Here is a 19,211-nt window from a genome sequence, read left to right as displayed (position 1 = left end):
TGTATCAGATAGATGTCTCCACCTTTCCACTATTTTTTTGTAAATTTGATCGAGATTTGTGTCCTCGGAGATGAAAATAATAAGAGCTTCGATCCCATAAGAACAAATAGAAAACGGGGTTACTTATTTTCTTTGAAGCCATGACAATGAAAAAAGGAGGGATGAACTGATTGAAATTCCGAATGCTATTTCAACAATGAAATGAAGGGAATGTTGCCACATGAACTATTTTCTGTATAGGATATCAGCAATGGAAGACAAAGAAGAAGTTTTTCAAACAAGATGTGAGCAATGGCAGACACACAAGAAGATAATCCAGCAATCTCATCAATCTGAAACTCTCAGAGAAGAAACTCTCAGCAATCTGAATTTTCGGCAACTCAAAGAGAACAAACTCTCTGTTTCTTCTTTGGTTCTCCTATAACATCTAAATCTCCTTGGCCTCGCTCCCAATATATAAACTCTCCCAGACTATCTACCAATAGTAAGGTATCAAAAGGGATTCTCTGGAAAAAAAACCCAAGCCGTCTATGTTTCTGCAACAGGAAACACTCTGTTTCTTCTTTGGTTCACATGTCTCTTTGGCGAAAGGTTTGAAAGGGTTTTATTCTGCTTCAATGCAAAACCATCACTCAGCAGCAACGGCGGCATCTCCCACCACGCAACGCTGAAACCCTAATCGTCTCTTTGGCCACGCTACCAATGGAGAAGCTCTCCCCGACTCCCTGCCTCAATTTTTATTTTTTCTGCTATAGGAAACAGAAAAGAGGGAGGGGAACCACATGCCCAGTTTGCGAAAGATTTTCCAACCGTTTCCGCAAGATTTGAACCTTAACGGCAACGAAAGGGCATCTTCAGAGTTTAAAAACAGAACAAACCTCTGTTATGGACCGGTAATTAAGATTATCCTTCCTCTTGGACCGGACAGTTCTGTTTGGGTCAACAGGGACTTCGTGTTATAGTATAGTCATGGGGAGGGTCGGGAATTAAATAAGCCTTTTTTCCTGCTAAACGAAAAATGATTTTAATAAATATCTTAACGTTCCATCCTAATTCTAACACCATAACGGTTATATCTCTTAGTTTGTGTTGCAAGCTAGTGCGGTGCTGAGGGAGATTCGGCTACAATCATTAAATAGCTTCAGTGAATTGTTAGTGGTGTGGGCGATGTGGGCGAGTGTCACCCCTTGATCTGAGACATTCGAGCCATGCTCTATGGTGGGATAGTCTTCCAAACCAAGCATGTCTATAGAGAGGCCAATGGAGTTACCGATTGTATTGCTTCGTATGTAACAAACCACTCTGAAGACACTCTTTGGGTTGGAGAGAGTGAGATGCCTAGTGCGCTCTAAGATATGCTGAATTCTGACTTTTTTACATGTATCCATACTAAAATTATATGAATCATCCGGTTTAGAGCAAAAAAAAAATGATTATATTTCATCCGATTTTTATTTTTTATTTTTTTTCTCAAATTCTATATAATTTTAATTAAATTTCTTCATTACAAATTTAACCATAAAATTTGGATACTAATCGCATGAATCTAGGAAAGGTGGAAACTCATTTATTTGACTTTATGTATCATAAAAAACTTTGTTAAAATAAAAAATAAAATATAGCAAAGAAAATTTAACTAATCTTAGGAGAAAGACATATTGGCATCTAATCTATGCTTATATCTTTATACATCCTATCCTATATCTAAAATCAGGGGCATGCATTTGTTATATAAAAATAAATGGCAAGTATTTTAAATTGAAACTGCTAAATATACTTGATTGATGGAATCATCATAGATGTTGCAGCATTCGATATTTTTGAATTGATGGTCACGGATGGTGGATTAGAAATGTTGTTCATTAGGGTGGTCATGACATTAGGTGCAGATTGGGCTGGATTATTTGGAACCAACCGGTAGTTTGCGTCAGGTTGGACCAACATATTAGCAATGAGCTATCTTTGCGTTGGGCCTGGCAGCATCTATATAAAGCTGACGTTAAAGAGGCTGTATTTGCTCATCATTCAAATCAACCCACCATTCTCTTTTAGAAGACCCCACAACCAGAGTTTATAAGAATTAATTTGGTGCTGGTGTTGTTATTGGAAATCGTACAGGATGAGTTCGATATGTTGCGACGATCGCTATCCATACAAGCTCTATTCCGATGTCTGAGTTGATGGTGCATAGCATGGGTTGGATATTGCTGTCGACATATTTCAAAATGGCAAAATTTTGTTGGAAGGTGACTCAAAAACAGTAATTAATTAGCTTAATAGCAAAGATTCTTCACACCATCCGCCTTTCAGAAACATTAAATTGCTTTGTTCCACATTATCCATGCGACGGATTATCTAGCACATTCAACAAGCTTTCATCAAAGTCTTCAAGTCTGTTATGAGGATTCTCCTCCTGTTCTAGCTTAATTCATTATTGCGGATGCATTCCCTTCACTTGGATGTAGAGATTTTCTCTCCCTCTTACCCGAAAAAAAGGAGGATTATCTTAGAACAAAGGTTTGAGCAACTCGACCCATCCTCGATCCATGGTAGGTTGTATTTCTATAATTAACTCAATCGAATCCACCCAAAACCAGGCCTAAATAAGAATCAAAGCCGAGTTATGAAGTACTGAAAATTAAGAATTAATAGGAAAGACAAGGGCACAGATGAAAACTGATAAGGGTTGAACAAAACAGCGGATCTTGTATCGTATTTATCGATTAACCAATAAAGTTCTAAAAATATACTGAAAATTCTTTGGATTTTGCTTTCAGCTTGTGGCCCTTCTTCTTATCCGATACCCAACATTATATGACGGATAAAAGAAAAGCTTCTATCAGTGTTTCCCAAGAATCTTGAGGAGGGCAAGGCAACTAATTTTTAGCATCAGATATTCTGTTACCGTTAGTAGATGTCGCATGCATGGACGTCTGCTGATGCCTTTGCCACGTGCCGATGTTCAAGAGCATCATATTCAAAAAGCAGCGGCCAGGCTAGCTTTTATTCATGAATCATGCATGGGGTCTTGAAAGATTGGTCTTTAAACCAGAACATTAGGCTCTGTACGGTAGGGATACATGGATTTATCATCCACTGGATATTGGGTGTGAAATCTTTTCAACACTTCTACGTCTGATTGTGTACAGAAATTATTAAATTCTTGATAATTCTTGGTTGCATTGATCAAAAGAATTATTAGCATAACCATTAGGGCCAAGGCATCAGGCAAAGATGTAGCTCCATCAAAAATCAACAAAAAGAAAAAAAGAAGTCAAATTGAATCGTGCTAGAAATCACACCCACTTGGCTTGTGCCAATACGTGAATGATCACAGTAGAAGATTAAAAACAAGCTTAATGCGTGGCAAGAGAAGAACCTTTATTCCACCAAAAGAAGAAGAAAAAAAAAAAGCCATTTGCAACAGCAACAACAGCGTTTTCTGCCCCCATTTGCAAACATTTGCTGATGGATTCAACCAAAGCGCAAGATTCCAAATCCAGTTATCAAATGCCAAAAAAAAAAAAATGTTCCATCTGAAAATTTTGGATCTAGCAATGTCCTGTGACAAAGTAGTAGAACAAAATAAGCACAATTAACTGTGCGGCACGAGAACCACCTTTATTCCACCATTAAAAAAAACACCAAAAAGAAAAAGGAGCAGACTACCTCTAGGTTTCCAATCAGCAATAAGAGCAGCCTTTTCCGTTTACCAATTTGCAGACCTTTAACACAGTTCAAGGAAGAACAACAACGATAACAACAAACAAATCCCTGACAAAAACAACAACGATAACTACAAACAAATCCCTGGGAAATATGTCTACTACTTAAGCAACCAGGTCCTATGCGATTAACTGCTGATGGATTCAGTAAGTGTAAGATTGCAAAACCAGTCATCAAATGCCAAAACAGGTTCTATCTCAAAATTTGGGATCTAACAATGTCCTCTGACCCAGATCCCTGCTCATCAGACAACCTCATGTAAATCATCATCGAAGGACCTCATTACCATAGTGCAATGAGAAAAATTATCCTCTCAGCTAGCTGCAATCCGGGGCCTCAACAGGCTGTAAGTAGTTAGTGTTCACATAAGCACATGCACTTCTGCTAGACTCCTTTACCCTTTGGCTTTCAATTCACTGCATTTTTCTTTTTTCTTTCCATGCGAATGGTTAAAAAATTACATGGGGAAAGAATATAGCGCAGCCCATTGAAAGGAAAAGATAATAAAGAGAAAAAAGACAGGAAAAAAGAAAAAAAAAATGAAAAATGAAAGAAACAATATGAATGCGCCCATCCACAGAAGACAAATTTACACTGACTGAGCCTAACACGTGTTGTCATCTCTACCAACTGTAAGTTGTTAGCCACAGAGAGCACTGGGCTCTCATCATCATCAGAGGTTACTTTGGGCTACTCCAGCTTACATGCGTGCTGTCTCAACTGCATGAGATGTGTTCTAAGGCTGGCCTCCTGCACCTGCATTATGGAAGAAGATCAACTGTGATTTCCTATTTTGACATGCACATATCGTCTGTGAGCACACGCATAAACATGAGCCTTCAAGCACAAGCATATGACCTCATCCATGGGATGGTCGTGCAAATGCAAGATTCAAAGCACATAATTAGTAAGTGAGACTGACCCTCTTTTTTTCTTTTTGCAATAAAACACATGGATATGGACTCTGTTACGATCCCTAGAAAAGAGAAACAACAGTGCACAATATGGTGCATGTCTGAATTGCTTACAACCTTTAAAGACAATTTTCGTGAGCCGATGTGCTGCTTTCTATTTTAGCTACATGAAAATCATATAAATGTATCTTTAATATAATTCACAATTATCATTTAAGTTTATACAGAGGCTTGTTCAGTTTTGCCACACCCAAATTCATTCATGTTCTTGCTCTCACTTCATGCAGCCAAAAGATACAAGCTACTTAAATGAAATTCCACAAGATTACGTTTGTCAAGAAGGCTTACAAGGATATTGCAAATGGAGGTCCTCAATTAGTAAAGATAAAACTACAAAGTCGGTTCGAACATCAATTTTGAGAAAGTCAACTTACTCTTACTAAAATATCAAAAAAAAAAAGCAAAAAAAAGGACTTTATATATAAAAGCAGACATGGAAATGCAGGAGCCTCTCCTTCCCTTTTCCCTCTTCCTTGAATTGCTCCTATTTGCTTCTTTCAAAAATTTTATGAACTTAACATAGTTCGGTCTTCTCTGAGTAATAAAGTCATCATAAAAGGATGGACATGTGACATGCGAACTGGGTATTTGACTGCATTTATTACAATGAAGAATTAAAAGAAAAAGAATCATATGACTATGAACCTTAAATCTACTATTTCTGAAGCAATGCTGGAGGTTTGAAGGCTTGATAATCCCGTAACATCTATTAATAGAACCTGGATCAAAGATATCTTGAATGAGAATCTAATTGCTGAATAAAAAATGTTGGTTATTAGATGACAAGTTGTGCTCAGCATCCACCAAGAGCATATAGAGAAGATCTGGTCGCGCTATCGGTCCTCCCTTGGTTGACACTCATATGCTTTGGCTCTGAATGGCAGTTATCACTTATTGCATGTTCTGAATCCCCATGATTTCTTTATTAACAATTATCCTACATGCTAACAAAACTCTACAGAATTATGCCAGGACATCTACTCCATCCTATATCTTAAAATTGCCAGAATTTGTTAAGAAAAATTATGATGAGAGCAGAATACCTAGGATGATTTTGCACATTTTGAATTGGCATTGAGGTATTTTTGAGTTTTGCACCTACAACCCAGATGACACTCACATTCTTCTTTTTATGTGGGTAGAATTTAAAAAACTAAGTGATTAGCCTTATGCCTGAACACTTCTAAGTGATCTCGAGACTAAAAGGTAACTCTGGAAACACTCAATTGCAGGGGATTGCAGAGGGGGAGTGGTGGTTTGGATATGAGAGAAATAGTAAAGACATTGAATTGTAAAACCCCCTCTCTTTCCATGTCAGATCAACTGGCGCAAAAATCAACAGTTGTAATCTCATGAGTACCAGCCCAAACCAGCCATAAGCTGGTACAATAGGGGCCAGTAAGCACTATTGTGAACTGGGCTTGTGTTGTACCACACCAAGGCATATTGACCGCACTGAGTGCACTTTTTTTTTCCCACTCATTGTGCCAAGACATATTGAGGTGTACCACCCCACATCAAGAATTGTACATATCGACTGACTATTAATATGGCACAGGTCCTTGATTTTTGATTTTTTTGGTACATATATGGGCATGTGTTTCCCTTTTCAAAGAGGGCATACTCTCATTTGATGATAGCGTTTCATTAATGAAAGCTACATTCTTTGTTGTACCACATATTTTGCCTCCACAAATGCTTGCAAATAAGGGTTCTGATGAAGACATAATAAGCCGAAAAAAGTTAATGGAGGAGAGGCTTTTGTCCTTGATATCTGTAAACTCGCAGTTGGACACTTCAACATAGATTGATCACACAATCAACTCAACAATAAGTTTCACATTTTCACTTTCATTCAGATTTAAATATAGCCCATTGTTCTAAAACTACCTTCAGAGTCCACACACAAGGATATCCACTGGATCAGGTCCATCATCTACAAGGGAATCTCAAACTGTGGTTGAAGCAAAATCAAGAGGGGACAACAAAGGTCGAATTTTGATAATAGTAGCATCATCCCCCCCCCCCCCCCCCCCCTCTTTTCTTGTTAAGCCAAAGGGTGTTTACAAAACCCTCTTAAAGGTATATCAACAAGAAGTGTGGTCAACAGACATTCTTACTTCATCTTAATGGCATCTATAAAAACAACCCACCATAATACAGAAAAAGAACCCAAACCCCTTTCAGATCCATTTTTTCACCCTAAAAATCAACTGCATCCCCTTTTGCTTGGCTCAAACTATTTTCCCTCTTTCAGAACCCCCTTCTCACTTTCCAAGGGATTGTGTAGCCTAATTAACACCGAGACCAAGATCCTTTTCTTCCTCCAAATAGCAGCCAGCCTCTCAAATATACCTAGAATAATCCAGCAGTAAAGAACAAAGTAGCACCTAAGCACTTAGTTCTAGTCACAATGAATCAAGAGATTATCACCAATCCCCATTTGGGGAATGTTGTATCTAAAAACAAAATGGAGTCCACCATATTGCTGGTTATCATAGGCTTTAATGGTAGTAGCTATGTTAGTTCCCTCTTGATATTATGAAGTTATAAGAAACAATGATGTGACAAAATGCCTTAAATTTGTGACTCAAGCAATTGTATCGATGTAAACATAACTCTAGGTAAGCCACAGGCCATTGGTTTCAAGAATGGGCTTATTTTGGCATCAAGATGATTAAATTAAAATCTCCTTGTAGAAGGAGGTTTAAAAAGAATTAACTAGGTGTTGAGAAGTGATACACTTTTTGAAAATCTTATGACTAATATTGTTCATCCTATCCCATCAGCAAACAGACTTACATTTGCTTTTGTTCAGTGTAGTGCTAGCTTAGATATATTTTCACAAACAAAATAAGGTTAATAGGAATGATTTGTTTGTAGGAACTTATGCACTTTGTGTTCCCGTCCTTTTTCCACTCCTCATAACAGAAGATTGTTAATAACTCTCAAATGGCATAATCCTACCACTCTACCCATAAGCAAAGAGGATGGTTGATGCTATGGGAGTCAGAAAATTACTTAACAGATACTGAATAAGAAAAACATAAAAGAGAAAAATTGATAATAACTTTGAGCTCTGCACATCCAAAAACAGCATCATAACTAACACAGGAAGGTATACGTGATTGTGTACTTCCAACATAATTAATTAAATGTGTTTTTTTGTGTGCATTATGAGCATAACTTGTTATACCTGCATTGCTGCTGCTGAAGCTAATAATTCTCTACATTCATCAAGCATTGCTCTTTCTTTGGCTGCAACAGCTGATAATTCAGAAACCAGAGCTTTTGTACCCTCTACCTGTAAAACATTAAGCCTCGGATCATGAGTCAATGTTCAGACCTAAAAACATAACCGGAGCCCAGCTATGATTCAATAGGTTATGATTTCACATTTTAAAAAAGAAAGAAATTTTAAGGAAACAATTTATAAACTTCTCTACCCTCTGCAAAATTAGGCACATTGATATTCATCTTCTCAAGTCAAGTGCCATTAGACTCGTTCATAATGACATTAAGATCACCCAGAGCATGTTAGAATTGAACAAGCAACTACTAGACTAAACTATGAATATCCAATCTGTAAGCAAATGGGTAAGGGAATCTCATTCCTTACATTTAGTCCCTAGCGAGTCATAACCATAACAATATGGGACTAATGCATATATCAATCAGTTAAACTGAAGCATACTTGCAATTCATTAATCTAAATGTCTAAGAGAGACGTTTCTAGGTACCCCCATAACCTTTGGCTTTCTGTCCGTTTCCTTCTGCCAAGAAATTGATAAACTTCTCAGAATAAACTGAAAGCTCATAAACCCTCCTCGATATTTCTAAACTTCTGCATGACTACATAATAAATTTCTTGACATATTTTTCTCTTTTTTATTTTTTTTTCTTTGTCTTTTGTTTTCCTTTTGCACCCATTTCATCTCTAATGAAATGTGTGGTGGTCTCTCCCAACATTTTGCTCAAAAAGAATATAGGTAATCAAGTTGGAAATTCCTCCAACACAGGGATCACTATCTGAACTAATGATGCTCTATAATGAAGCCAAAGAGGCAATCAAGCCAATAATCAACCCTCACATCCCCCACCTCACCCAAAAAATAGTCAAAATATCAGATCCACAGTAGTCAGACTATTCTCTCTGCCAATTTTGTTGCATAATAACACCAACATCGAGACAATAGTACTCAAAATCCTTTAGAGTATCCACGCTAGTGCTTGATGTGTTTAAACTTTAAAGAATCACCTGTTTGGTTTAAATGTTCTATAAATGGGGAACAGCACCTGAACTCAAAATAGTCTCCACTCTCCAATGATGTCAAAAGTAAAGGTAATTAATGCTCTCAAGTGATGCCAAATGTAAAGATAACCAAGTAACTCGCAGATTCCCCAATTATCTCCCAAAATACATCATGTGAAGCATCCTAATTAATATTATCTGTTAACTCTGCCATTTTTTTCTTTTTGCATAGTAACAATGATTTCAAATTCATGATTCCATAAACAAATCAAGAGCAACAGAGAAGTCCTTAAACACCTTTAAAGTACTAGAGCACTGCACATGATGTGTTTAAGAGAATAGCCACAATGGTTTCAATGCTCATCTATTTGTCATTATAAATCTATCCAAGGTATAAGGAAATATTCTGTATTGTATGTATGCCACCTTCAAAGTACCAATTGTCACTTAATCTACCAATACATGCATTCTTTTCAGAGAGAGAAAACATTGGACAAAGCCCAACCAACTTTCACTAAAAACATTTCATGCATTATATGTAACGGTCAATATGGAATTATGGATTTGACTGACAAAGGATTAATATATGTTGTATTAAACTCCTCTTGAACATGACTTCAGTTGTGTTACATGGAGACAGGCTGAAGCTGAACTCTGATTTATAACAGAAACTATGCCAGAAATTTATTATGTTATGAGATGGCTATTCTCCTTCCAGTAGGACTTGATTTGTAACAGAATATGAAGAAATATACTGTGTTATGATATAGATTATTCTCCTTCCAGCAGGCTGAAGCCTAATTTTGACTTGAAATAGAGTAAATGCCAGAAATATAATATGTAATGAGATAGACCATTCTCCTTCCGGTAGGGCTGAAGCCTTAAACCGGCTCGTTCAAAATCATGTGTTTTAAATTGAGTAAGTTGATCATCAAAATACAACATCTAAGATAACTAGAAACAAAAAATTGCATATTTTGAAGGTCGTTTGCCGATGAATCTAGCAAATAGTTTTAATGGCCCATTACAGTGCTTTGATGGTTTAGAAGCACCCAAACCAATTGAACTTTGGCTCGTATGTTCTAAAATGTGTAACTCATAATCAAAGATGTGGATGCAAAATTAAGTGTTGACATTCATTTTAACATGATGACACTAATGGTACCAGTTGGGACTATAATATGTTCGATATGGCTCTTCGGCTTAATTGTGTGCTTACAAGTAGGGATGGCAATTGGATCGGGTTACAGGTTGGATACAGATCTGGTTGGATATGGATTAGGTCAAAAATTTATGAACGAACCTAACTTGTTTATTAAATAGGTCAAAATTCAGATCTGAGTCTGACCTATAACAGGTAACCTGACTCCACCGGTATAACCCGTTTACTAAATAGGTCGAGTCAGACTAAACAGGTTAAGTAAATTTTTAATGGATTAACTTGATTTAAACAGATTAAGTAAGTTTTAAATGAGTTAAACATGCCAGATCATGACCTGATCCAATCATTAAATAGGTCAAAAGAGGTTAAATGGGTCAAAGGTATAAACTTGAACCCAATCCATTTAATAAACAGGTCTTGATAGGTTGACCCGTTTATGATTCAGACCTATTTATGTCAAACCCGAACCTACTTAAAGTAATTTGTTTGTGGTTCAGGCTAATGAGTCAGGTCAAAAATTACGGCCCCTATTTACAAGATGAATATGGCTTCCTATGCCAGAAGTCATCATTGTGCCCCTTCATATAGACTCTTCAAAAGTCTAGGGAGACTTTGGAGGGTTGTTTCTTGGTTGCAATAGCTTAAAACACAAACAGTAAGGTAGATCTCCTCATCTGCCAACTAACCATTAAAATTTCAAGGCACGACCATCCTTGCCTAATGTTGCCTAGGCTAGGAATTTGGCACCAATTTTACAGGGTTAAGTTTGATCAATATAAGATTTGCCCGATCCTTTCACAATGTCTTCTCGACTTTGAATAATGTCTTCTCAACTTTGGATTTTTGAAGGTAAAATGGTTGGATGATGCAACAGTGATGATGCTTATGATATGCACCATTAGGTTATCCATTTTCTATCCATTTGATGCAAAGGTAAATAACCTTCAAAACATATTCTTGATTTAAAAGGTATTTTAAGATGTTATAGATGATGATAGATAATGTGGAGCGGCTGGAGCCTGAATTCAAATGCCCATCATTGATTCTGCCCCACCCAAATGGAGAGTAGTCCATCTCTTTTAATATATAACATGGTTGTTCTAAAAGTAGAGGTACAAATAAAAAAAACAATTAGCTAATTTAATCATGTACTTCATAGTCATTCTTTCCATATTGATCTAAATTCTGCAAAAGTTTGCTATTCTCATTCATCATATCACCTTAATCTAGATATTAAATAAAAAAGTTGACTTGTGGAGTTTGAAAGACTGACAAGCCAAAACAATTGCAGCTAAGAAGAACAAGTTGACTTGTCTATTTTTTGAATGGACATGAGAGAAACAAAATTGCAGTTTCTTACCTCCATCTTGGCATTAGGTAATCATAATCATGGTTTGAAGTTTGAACCAAGGGTTTTATCTCCGCCAAGTTATCAGGTTTGTGTCAGTCTGCGCCACTCATCAATAGATATAATTGATATCTCAGCCTATATAAACAATTATATCATGATATATCAGCCAATATGAAATCAAAGTATATGCCAATGTGTCCTGCTCAGTCTTTGACGGTCTTAATTTTCTTTTCCTAAATCCAAAACGATGTTTGAAAATGGTAGATAGTATCATGATTGCTATATTAGCCAAGATTCCAAGATCTTGGTTCACGTTAACATCTGCAGAGATCTCGATATTCAAATCAACATTTGAAATATCCCAGTCCTTTCCTGTTTGTCACAACTTCCATCTTGGCCAAGATTAACCTAGATCTCTATCATCTAAGTCTTGGTCATCCCAGTCATCCACAATGATGTTAATCTCCAGATGCTTGGATTCAACTGGCTTGCAGGCTTGCCAAGTAAAGTGAGAACTAGATCAGTTATGCCACCCCTTGTCTAATTTGGACTCTCTAGACCTGATTCTTTCTCCTAGTTGACTGAAGTAAGGAGTTACAGATATATACCTTAACATTAATGTCATCTGAGTTAGATGGTCTCGACTCGACCATCTTCATGGTGCCAAATAAAATGCAATGTCATCCCCTTTTTGTCAAGGTAATTTGTTTATTCTTCACATTTGCTTGCTATTCGGAAAATTAATTAGACAGTAGTAAATTTCAACTTATAGCATATAATACATCAAATCAACTCTGTTGTAGCAAATAAAAAAGAACCCTCTAAAAGGCATGTGACATTGCCAGTAATATTAATGCCGCAGGACCAAGTGATTCATCAATTGAAAAAAACAACTATACAAAATCAAACAGCAAATCATGCAATAGATAATATTAAAATTTAGCTCATTGAGGACAAAAAAAAAGACATAGTAACTAAGGACATCAATCTTTTATGGACTATATATACTTCAGATAAGTAATATGAAAAAGGATATTACACATTGCACTACACACAATATTATATAGCTCGATGACTAATGCATCACATACTAAAGCAATATGTTAAATAGACCAACCTCTTAATCACCACTATCAAAAGGCATGTCCTTGTCTTAATTTATTTAACTATATAGTTTATTGCTCCATTATTTCCTTAATAAAACTATTTAGGTAAATAATCAGACAACTTCATACAATCTCCTAGGGTGTTCATGGAGAAACAATATTACTGGTTTTATTAAAGGTAGAAAGAATAGAAGCAATGCAACAGAACTTACAAAGCATGTTGTATTAAATCTCACCTTAGATAACAAATAACAGATAGAGGATCCCATAGCTTGCATAACATCAACTGCAGAACTAACAGCATTCCTCACAGAAAGCACATCTGCCTGTATAAGCAGCGCAGTAAACATATTATGACATACAGCCTGAATTAATAACCTGTTGGAACTAAATTCAATGACCTTCTTTCAAATTTCATTAGAAAAAACTACGTATAATTTGAATAATTATAATAGGTCAAAAAGTTACTCTGATCACAAGAAATTAATGTTATCAGTATTTTTGCATACCCTTGCACCTCCAGTAACTGGAAGACGTAGCGTGCTTGCCTTTAAAGCTTCAATTGCCCCAGATAAAGAACAACAATGTTCTCTTTCATATGCCGCCCAGTTTTCAAGGTATGCCATCTAAATCAAATAAAATTTCATGCAGGAGCTTCAAATTACTATGGAAATGATACATTGTGCAGGAAACAAATAAGTAAATGAGGAAACAAGGTAGCACAAGTAACAATTGTTAAAGTTGTTCAGAATTCATTTTATAAATATCATAAAGCCTAAACCAAATACTGTAAGCTGGAATTAAGAATGTTCCATATACTTGTACAATTATAACAATTCTGAGATAGCTCCTTTTTCCTAGACTGACCATAAGGTTTATCGAATTCATTGTAGCACCATATTTTAAGATCTCGACCATTTTTGGGGCTTGAGCTACAATACTCCATATCTGCATAAGTCTCGCACTTCAACTTGGAGAGGAACCTTTTGAAATATTTGGCATAGGGATCAAAATTAATATAGAGACTCTTTATTTGTAAATTGGAAACAAACCCCCTCATCACAGCCCCAAACACTTGCAACCTCCCCGTTCTATTAAAACGGAGTTAACCACATTTGGTGGACACATGGTTGCAAGCAGTAGAAACTGTATTACTTTATAACGTCTACAATCAATAGAAAGCATGTCATCGTTTTAAAAGTGATTCAAAAATATAACCATAGAACCAATTGTATTGGTGTTGCAAATATAAAATTTCAAATAAATGTGCATGAAAAATTGTGCATGAGTTGATGTATGTCATGCTATGAATTATCTACCAAATTCATATATTAATATCAAACTGCGAACTAAAATAAAATTTACAATAAAAATTATTATAAAGTTATATATTTCATAATTTCTTAATGTGTCTCTGGATTCTTTAGGTAGTTAATTTATGTAAGTAATGTCAATTGTTTGTAAATTTATAATGTTCAGTGCTTAGTCATCTGATTCAAATAATGACATTGTCAGTGTAACCTTCTAGCATTCATGTGGTATTCTGGATGTTAGCTCAATTATGCTGCCAGTAACCTTGGTATCACATTTGGGGTCAAATGGGCCTAGTTGGGCTAGATGCCTAGAAGCACTCCTTAGAAACCAGCGGAGTATGACAGGGCATGAACTAGGTCCTCAGCATGAAGATGAAGGTTATACAAGCTTGAGACCGAGCTGGCTATCATTCAATGCCAAATGGCCTGACAACAATACAATCACACCCAAGTTCTAAACAAATTTGCAAATCTGGCTCACAAACATCTAGCAAGCCATAAGCATTGAAGTTGGCATGGATTCAATAACGAGTAATACCTATGAATCTTGTTAGGTAAACTGATGATGAATCTCAAGTATTACAGTATATCAACAACACAAAGTTGTTGCATTTTATTTTCACTTATATTCCCGTGATGTATCCATCTCTGAACACAATATGCACATCCACGATGTTTTTGAATGCAAGATGCATTGTGAATATTCAAAATATGACATCACTCAGTTACTTCACCTTATAAGCAATCTGATGTCAACAAATTAGCCTTCCTTTTGTAATAATGATTGCACATCTTTTCATTCCCTGGGGAGGGGGAGGGGGGATCTCAGCATGCCATTTAATTGTGCCTAATCCATATAGATATGCTAGTACTAAATTAAATCAACTAGTTCCACATTGACAGATCTTGTACTTGCTAACAGAACAGATTCTAATAGACTGATACTAACTGAGGCATACTGTCCTACATGTCTCTAACACTTCCACTTCTCTTTTGAAAAACAATTCGTGTTACACAATTTATAGACATTTTGCATTGCATGGTTGTTGTGATATAGTCAACAATCAAGGACAGCACATGGAAGTCAGGAGCTGATTTATGAAAGCATATCAAATATAACTGTGAAACTGCATCTGCATTTCAGGTTGCTTATCAGATGTAAATTATCTGCTTCTCAGATCTTTCAAAGTTTTAGAAGGCAAATTAACATTATAGATTATCAATTTATATCCTTTGTAAAGAAAAATAATGGAATAAGTAACACATAAGATAAAACTTATCACTAAATAGTTTTCATCATTTATCTTACTTGTTCTCTCAAAATCATGGCCAACTTCAATTCTTGCCTCAGCTGCTGCACATCAATCCTCTTCATTATAACAGAATCACGCAGTTTTGAAGCAGTATTCCACACACTGTATAGAATATTCTGTTTCAAGAAATCAAAAACAAAATAATCACATTCCCCTGCCAATTGGGCAATAAAAAGTCCACTGCAGCTGGACTGCAACCATGACAATTATAGTCAGAGAAAACCAAAACTGAAAGTTTAATGCACAATAATAAAAAATCATAAATTTTGACAACAAGACAAAATTTTTCTTCTTTACATTCTCTCGGTTATGGGATAGTCCATATTTATTCTCATAAGTAAAAATGTGCATCAGAACATAAAAATGAAACTAAAGTACATGAAAGAGAGCAGTCATCGAAATTGAAGTGCATAAAAGGGAGTAATGATAGATGTAGACTAATTAATAACCGCACGCATAAGAAAATTTAGTACAGAAATCAGTTCATGTGGTATCCAAATTACATAAAAGCTGAAAACTGCTATGTCAGAAACCATATTAAAGCGACTCCATTCATGCAGCACTATGTGTATCTTCCAAATAAATCACTCTTGAAAGAATGTCAGTGCTTACAAACTTCACCATCTTACATACCAAGCAAACCTCTAAAACAAAAGATCCAGAAAATGTGTGATCTTTTCATATATCGGTATAGCATCAAAACAAGCATTTAACTTCAAAGGCACCAAATCCCTACCTCTGTCCTCATTTTCTGAATGGATATAGTGTCATCTGCTCGGGTATTGACAAAGTGCCACTGCAGGTCCCTATTGTACAGCAACCGCAGCTGATGTGCATCTTCTATGTGGCTTGCATTCTTCTTTCCTTTTCTCATATCAACAATATAATTGAAAATCGAGGATGTCATGCCTGCTTGAGAAATTGTGCTGCTAGATGATGACATGGGGGATGACGGTCTTGACCTAGATGGACTCAGCATTCCTGGAGTTGATGGCCTTGACCGAGACGGACTCAACATTCCCCTGGTCAAGGTTGTTGATAAAGCCTTATTTGGTGATGAAGGACGATGTAAACCTGGACTTGGTGACGACTGAGTCCTACTAGGACGTGTTGCTGATGAAGATCTTCCTGAAGGATGTGAAGATACATTTACACTCAAACTCATATTTTGCTGTACTTTACGACTTCCATCAGGAGCCAGTCGCCTTGCCACCTCACTTAATGAGTGTTGGAGGCCTCTACCTGCACCATCAGATGCAGGCATTCTCCTTGGTGAAACCCCTCGATATGGAATTGACGAAGAGATAGATTTGTTAATATTATCGGTATGATCCACACTTCTTGACACGGCATTTGCAGATACCTTTCCACCCATCATAGCAGGCCAGCGATGTTGATCTATGACCCTTGCATGCAAGTTCTCCAAAGGCTTATAGTTCTCTGATTGCTCAGAGGTATTCCTCCCTCTCAGAGGAGTCCTCTTCCTCTCCGCTGCAATATTTGCCGGCGACTTCAATGTGCGATCTGAAGAGGAACCAGTAACCACCTTGTCCCTCTTAGTAACAGAAACTGAAATTGATTCTGACTGAAAAGAAGTAGACAGGCTCCGCATAGAAGGCCAGAAGCCATCCGGAGCCCGGCTGCCGAGCAACCGTCGTGAAGTGTTATGCATTTCTGTTACTGCATCACGCACTGGTGTGGTAGACCTTGAAGATGGCGAAGAGGGTGTGGAAGGCTTAAACGATGGGGATGAAGGTGCAGAGGACCTCGATGAAGGCGTAGTGGGTCTTCTCCTGTCTGCTGATTGAGATCTCTTCGGCAGCGAAGTTCCTGGCATGGCATGTGGGCGACCAGCACTTGGAGACGGGCTTCGCCTCGGAGTAGTAGGAGTTGATGAGATCCCTGACTTGTACCTAGAAGTAATTTCCCTCGTCCGCAACTTGCGGGTGGCCGGGGCAGCATTGTTCTTCTCAGAAGGGACCAAAGGGGGCCTTTGAGTATCTTCCGTCTGGGCTGCCTTCTGCTGCGCCACGGTCCCTGGTGGCTCAAGTTTACACACATCCATCCACAACTCCCTCCAAAGCAAACCACATTGATGGATTCTTCAGAAAGCAACTTATTTACAGCTATGGCACCAGATCCTCAAATCTGCCAGAAATAAACACTATTCAAGTGAGGTGAATTGAAACATCAAGCAAACGGATTTCCCTACAAAAGAAAAGGTAGAAGGAAGAGACACCCATACACGAAAAGGAAAAGCAGGAAAAAAAAGGACCTTTTTTTCCTATACAAAACCATAAAAGATGATGAGAAGGAGATCTGAATAGGGGAAAATTGGGCAATGCGGCAATCATCAGGAAGTGGGCACTCTGAATTCATTGCAAGAAGGCCAAATCAGGGAGATCGGGCCGGGTTTTCCATGGATGGCGGGCACAGGCGCGGCCGTTGGGTAACTAGAAAGGGATCGACGTCTGAGCCAGACCATACGAAGACTCTCGGCAGAGGTGCAGGATAACCGCAGAAGGTGCGTCTAACAATGGACGGTCATGTGTATGCTACTCATTTCTTTATAACATAAAAATTGGTGTTTTGGTTGCTTGTCTTCTGTCCTTCTCACGAGAATGCCATGGTGGGTGCGTTAGCACTGGAAAGGAAGGGAATTTAATGGAGTGGGAGAAATGGTAGGAGGAAGGAAGGTGTGGCTTATTTTAACCCAACTCAGATAGGGTAAAACAATAAATGGAAACAAGGTCAGGTAAAAAGCCAAGAACGACGGTTTTACCTGGGAATCGGCCGTGATTCGAGCAACAGGAGAGGCTTTAACTATGTCTGGGAAAAATAAGGAAAGCTCAGGGTTTTGGGGAAGAGAAATGGAGATCCACGTGCAGGAAAGCCGAAATTACTATAAAAATACACAAAAATGATTTCTTAAACACCTAGAATGGAACCATTGTAAATTTTTTTGTATGCTTCCATAACCACGGAATCACCAAATCCAAGCAACAAGAAATCTCAAGAAAAACATCGATTTGAAGGAAAGAAAGGATGAATTCTATTCTTGGCAAACTCCGTTCTCCTTTCCATTAAAAAAAACTGAAAAATTTCACGGAAAAATAGCAGAGAATTATTTAATTCCGAATCTACCAAGAAAACTGAACTTAATTGCACCAATCAAAACATCAAATGTCCTCATATAATTCACCATCAAAATTAATAGGCTTTCCATACTTTCTTAAAATTTCTTGCTGCGCCCACCACCAAATGCTGAAAAAAAATTCGAACTACAGATTGGACTCAAAATTATAAGGAATATGCATAAAAAAAGATTCGGGGTAGCATCTGACCTCGGGAATCGTGCATGAATTTGCCCTTTCCAACGAGCCTCCGCCGAAGCCCTGGTTTCGCCGCTCCAAGAAGTCCTAAAATATTATAGAAAAAGGTTCGAGTTTTTTTAATTCTTTTTTTCCTTCGAGTGTCGGAGGGAAAAGATGACGTGTTTGGTTTAGTTAAAGAAAAAGGGCGGAAGGAGGACGGTTTCCGCTTCCTATTCTTATATTATATTCTTTTTTGACTCGGATCCAGTTACCTTTCTCAAGCTTACCACACACCATATTTCTATGATTTGCTAATAATAACTGATACAAGATATTTTTCTGAACGGCATTGCATAACTTGATTAAATTTATAAAATATTTAAAAATATTAAAAATAATTTTAGTTTCCAGTAGATAAGACTCATAAGTTTGATGGATAAATTCATTCAAGCCTTCAGTGCTGGCATTGTAAGAACTTAGTCGCAGTATGACTCGCATCTTCAGATACCTTCGTTCTTGATATTGTTATAACATTCTCATGCTTCTAATCTTTTAAACTTTTAACAAAGATGATATGTATGCAAATTTTCCTCTCAATTATATAACATTCAATTATATACTTAAATTTTGTATGCTTCGTATTTTATTATTTCAATTAAAAAAAATACCAATTCAAGTTTAAGAAGTTAGTTGAGGGAAG

General features: G+C 37.1%; 1 protein-coding gene across 3 annotated transcripts; it reads right to left on the bottom strand.

The window, feature by feature from the left end:
• Positions 1 to 3,586: 3,586 nt before the first annotated feature.
• Positions 3,587 to 18,696, bottom strand: LOC103707440 (AUGMIN subunit 8). Of its 3 annotated transcripts, none has more exons than XM_008791930.4 (7): positions 18,542 to 18,696; positions 15,934 to 17,345; positions 15,194 to 15,313; positions 13,081 to 13,197; positions 12,808 to 12,897; positions 7,897 to 8,004; positions 3,587 to 4,482 (listed from the first exon to the last, which is right to left on the bottom strand). In XM_008791930.4, exons 2-7 carry the CDS (start codon positions 17,260 to 17,262, stop codon positions 4,417 to 4,419), a joined length of 1,830 nt encoding a protein of 609 aa, XP_008790152.2. In that variant the 5' UTR covers positions 17,263 to 17,345; positions 18,542 to 18,696; the 3' UTR covers positions 3,587 to 4,416. The 3 variants fall into 3 exon arrangements, with proteins under 3 accessions (XP_008790152.2, XP_038975444.1, XP_008790153.2); XM_039119516.1 differs by lacking the exon at positions 18,542 to 18,696 and adding an exon at positions 18,426 to 18,463; XM_008791931.4 differs by lacking the exon at positions 18,542 to 18,696 and adding an exon at positions 17,473 to 18,403.
• Positions 18,697 to 19,211: the final 515 nt, after the last annotated feature.

The sequence above is a fragment of the Phoenix dactylifera genome, unplaced genomic scaffold (assembly GCF_009389715.1).
Source record: "Phoenix dactylifera cultivar Barhee BC4 unplaced genomic scaffold, palm_55x_up_171113_PBpolish2nd_filt_p 000564F, whole genome shotgun sequence".
Taxonomy (NCBI): Eukaryota; Viridiplantae; Streptophyta; class Magnoliopsida; order Arecales; family Arecaceae; genus Phoenix; species Phoenix dactylifera.
The sequence above is the reverse complement of the archived record's forward strand: the minus strand, read 5'-3'. Positions and strand labels throughout refer to the sequence as shown.

Bases quoted from the DNA above. Each gene is read 5' to 3' on its own strand.
- LOC103707440 (XM_008791930.4), bottom strand. From the start codon at position 17,262: ATGGATGTGTGTAAACTTGAGCCACCAGGGACCGTGGCGCAGCAGAAG. The intron at 12,898-13,080 runs GTATGCAAAAAT...CTGCTTATACAG, and splicing joins CAGTTACTGGAGGTGCAAGG to GCAGATGTGCTTTCTGTGAG. The intron at 4,483-7,896 runs GTATAACAAGTT...TCCATAATGCAG, and splicing joins CTTCAGCAGCAGCAATGCAG to GTGCAGGAGGCCAGCCTTAG.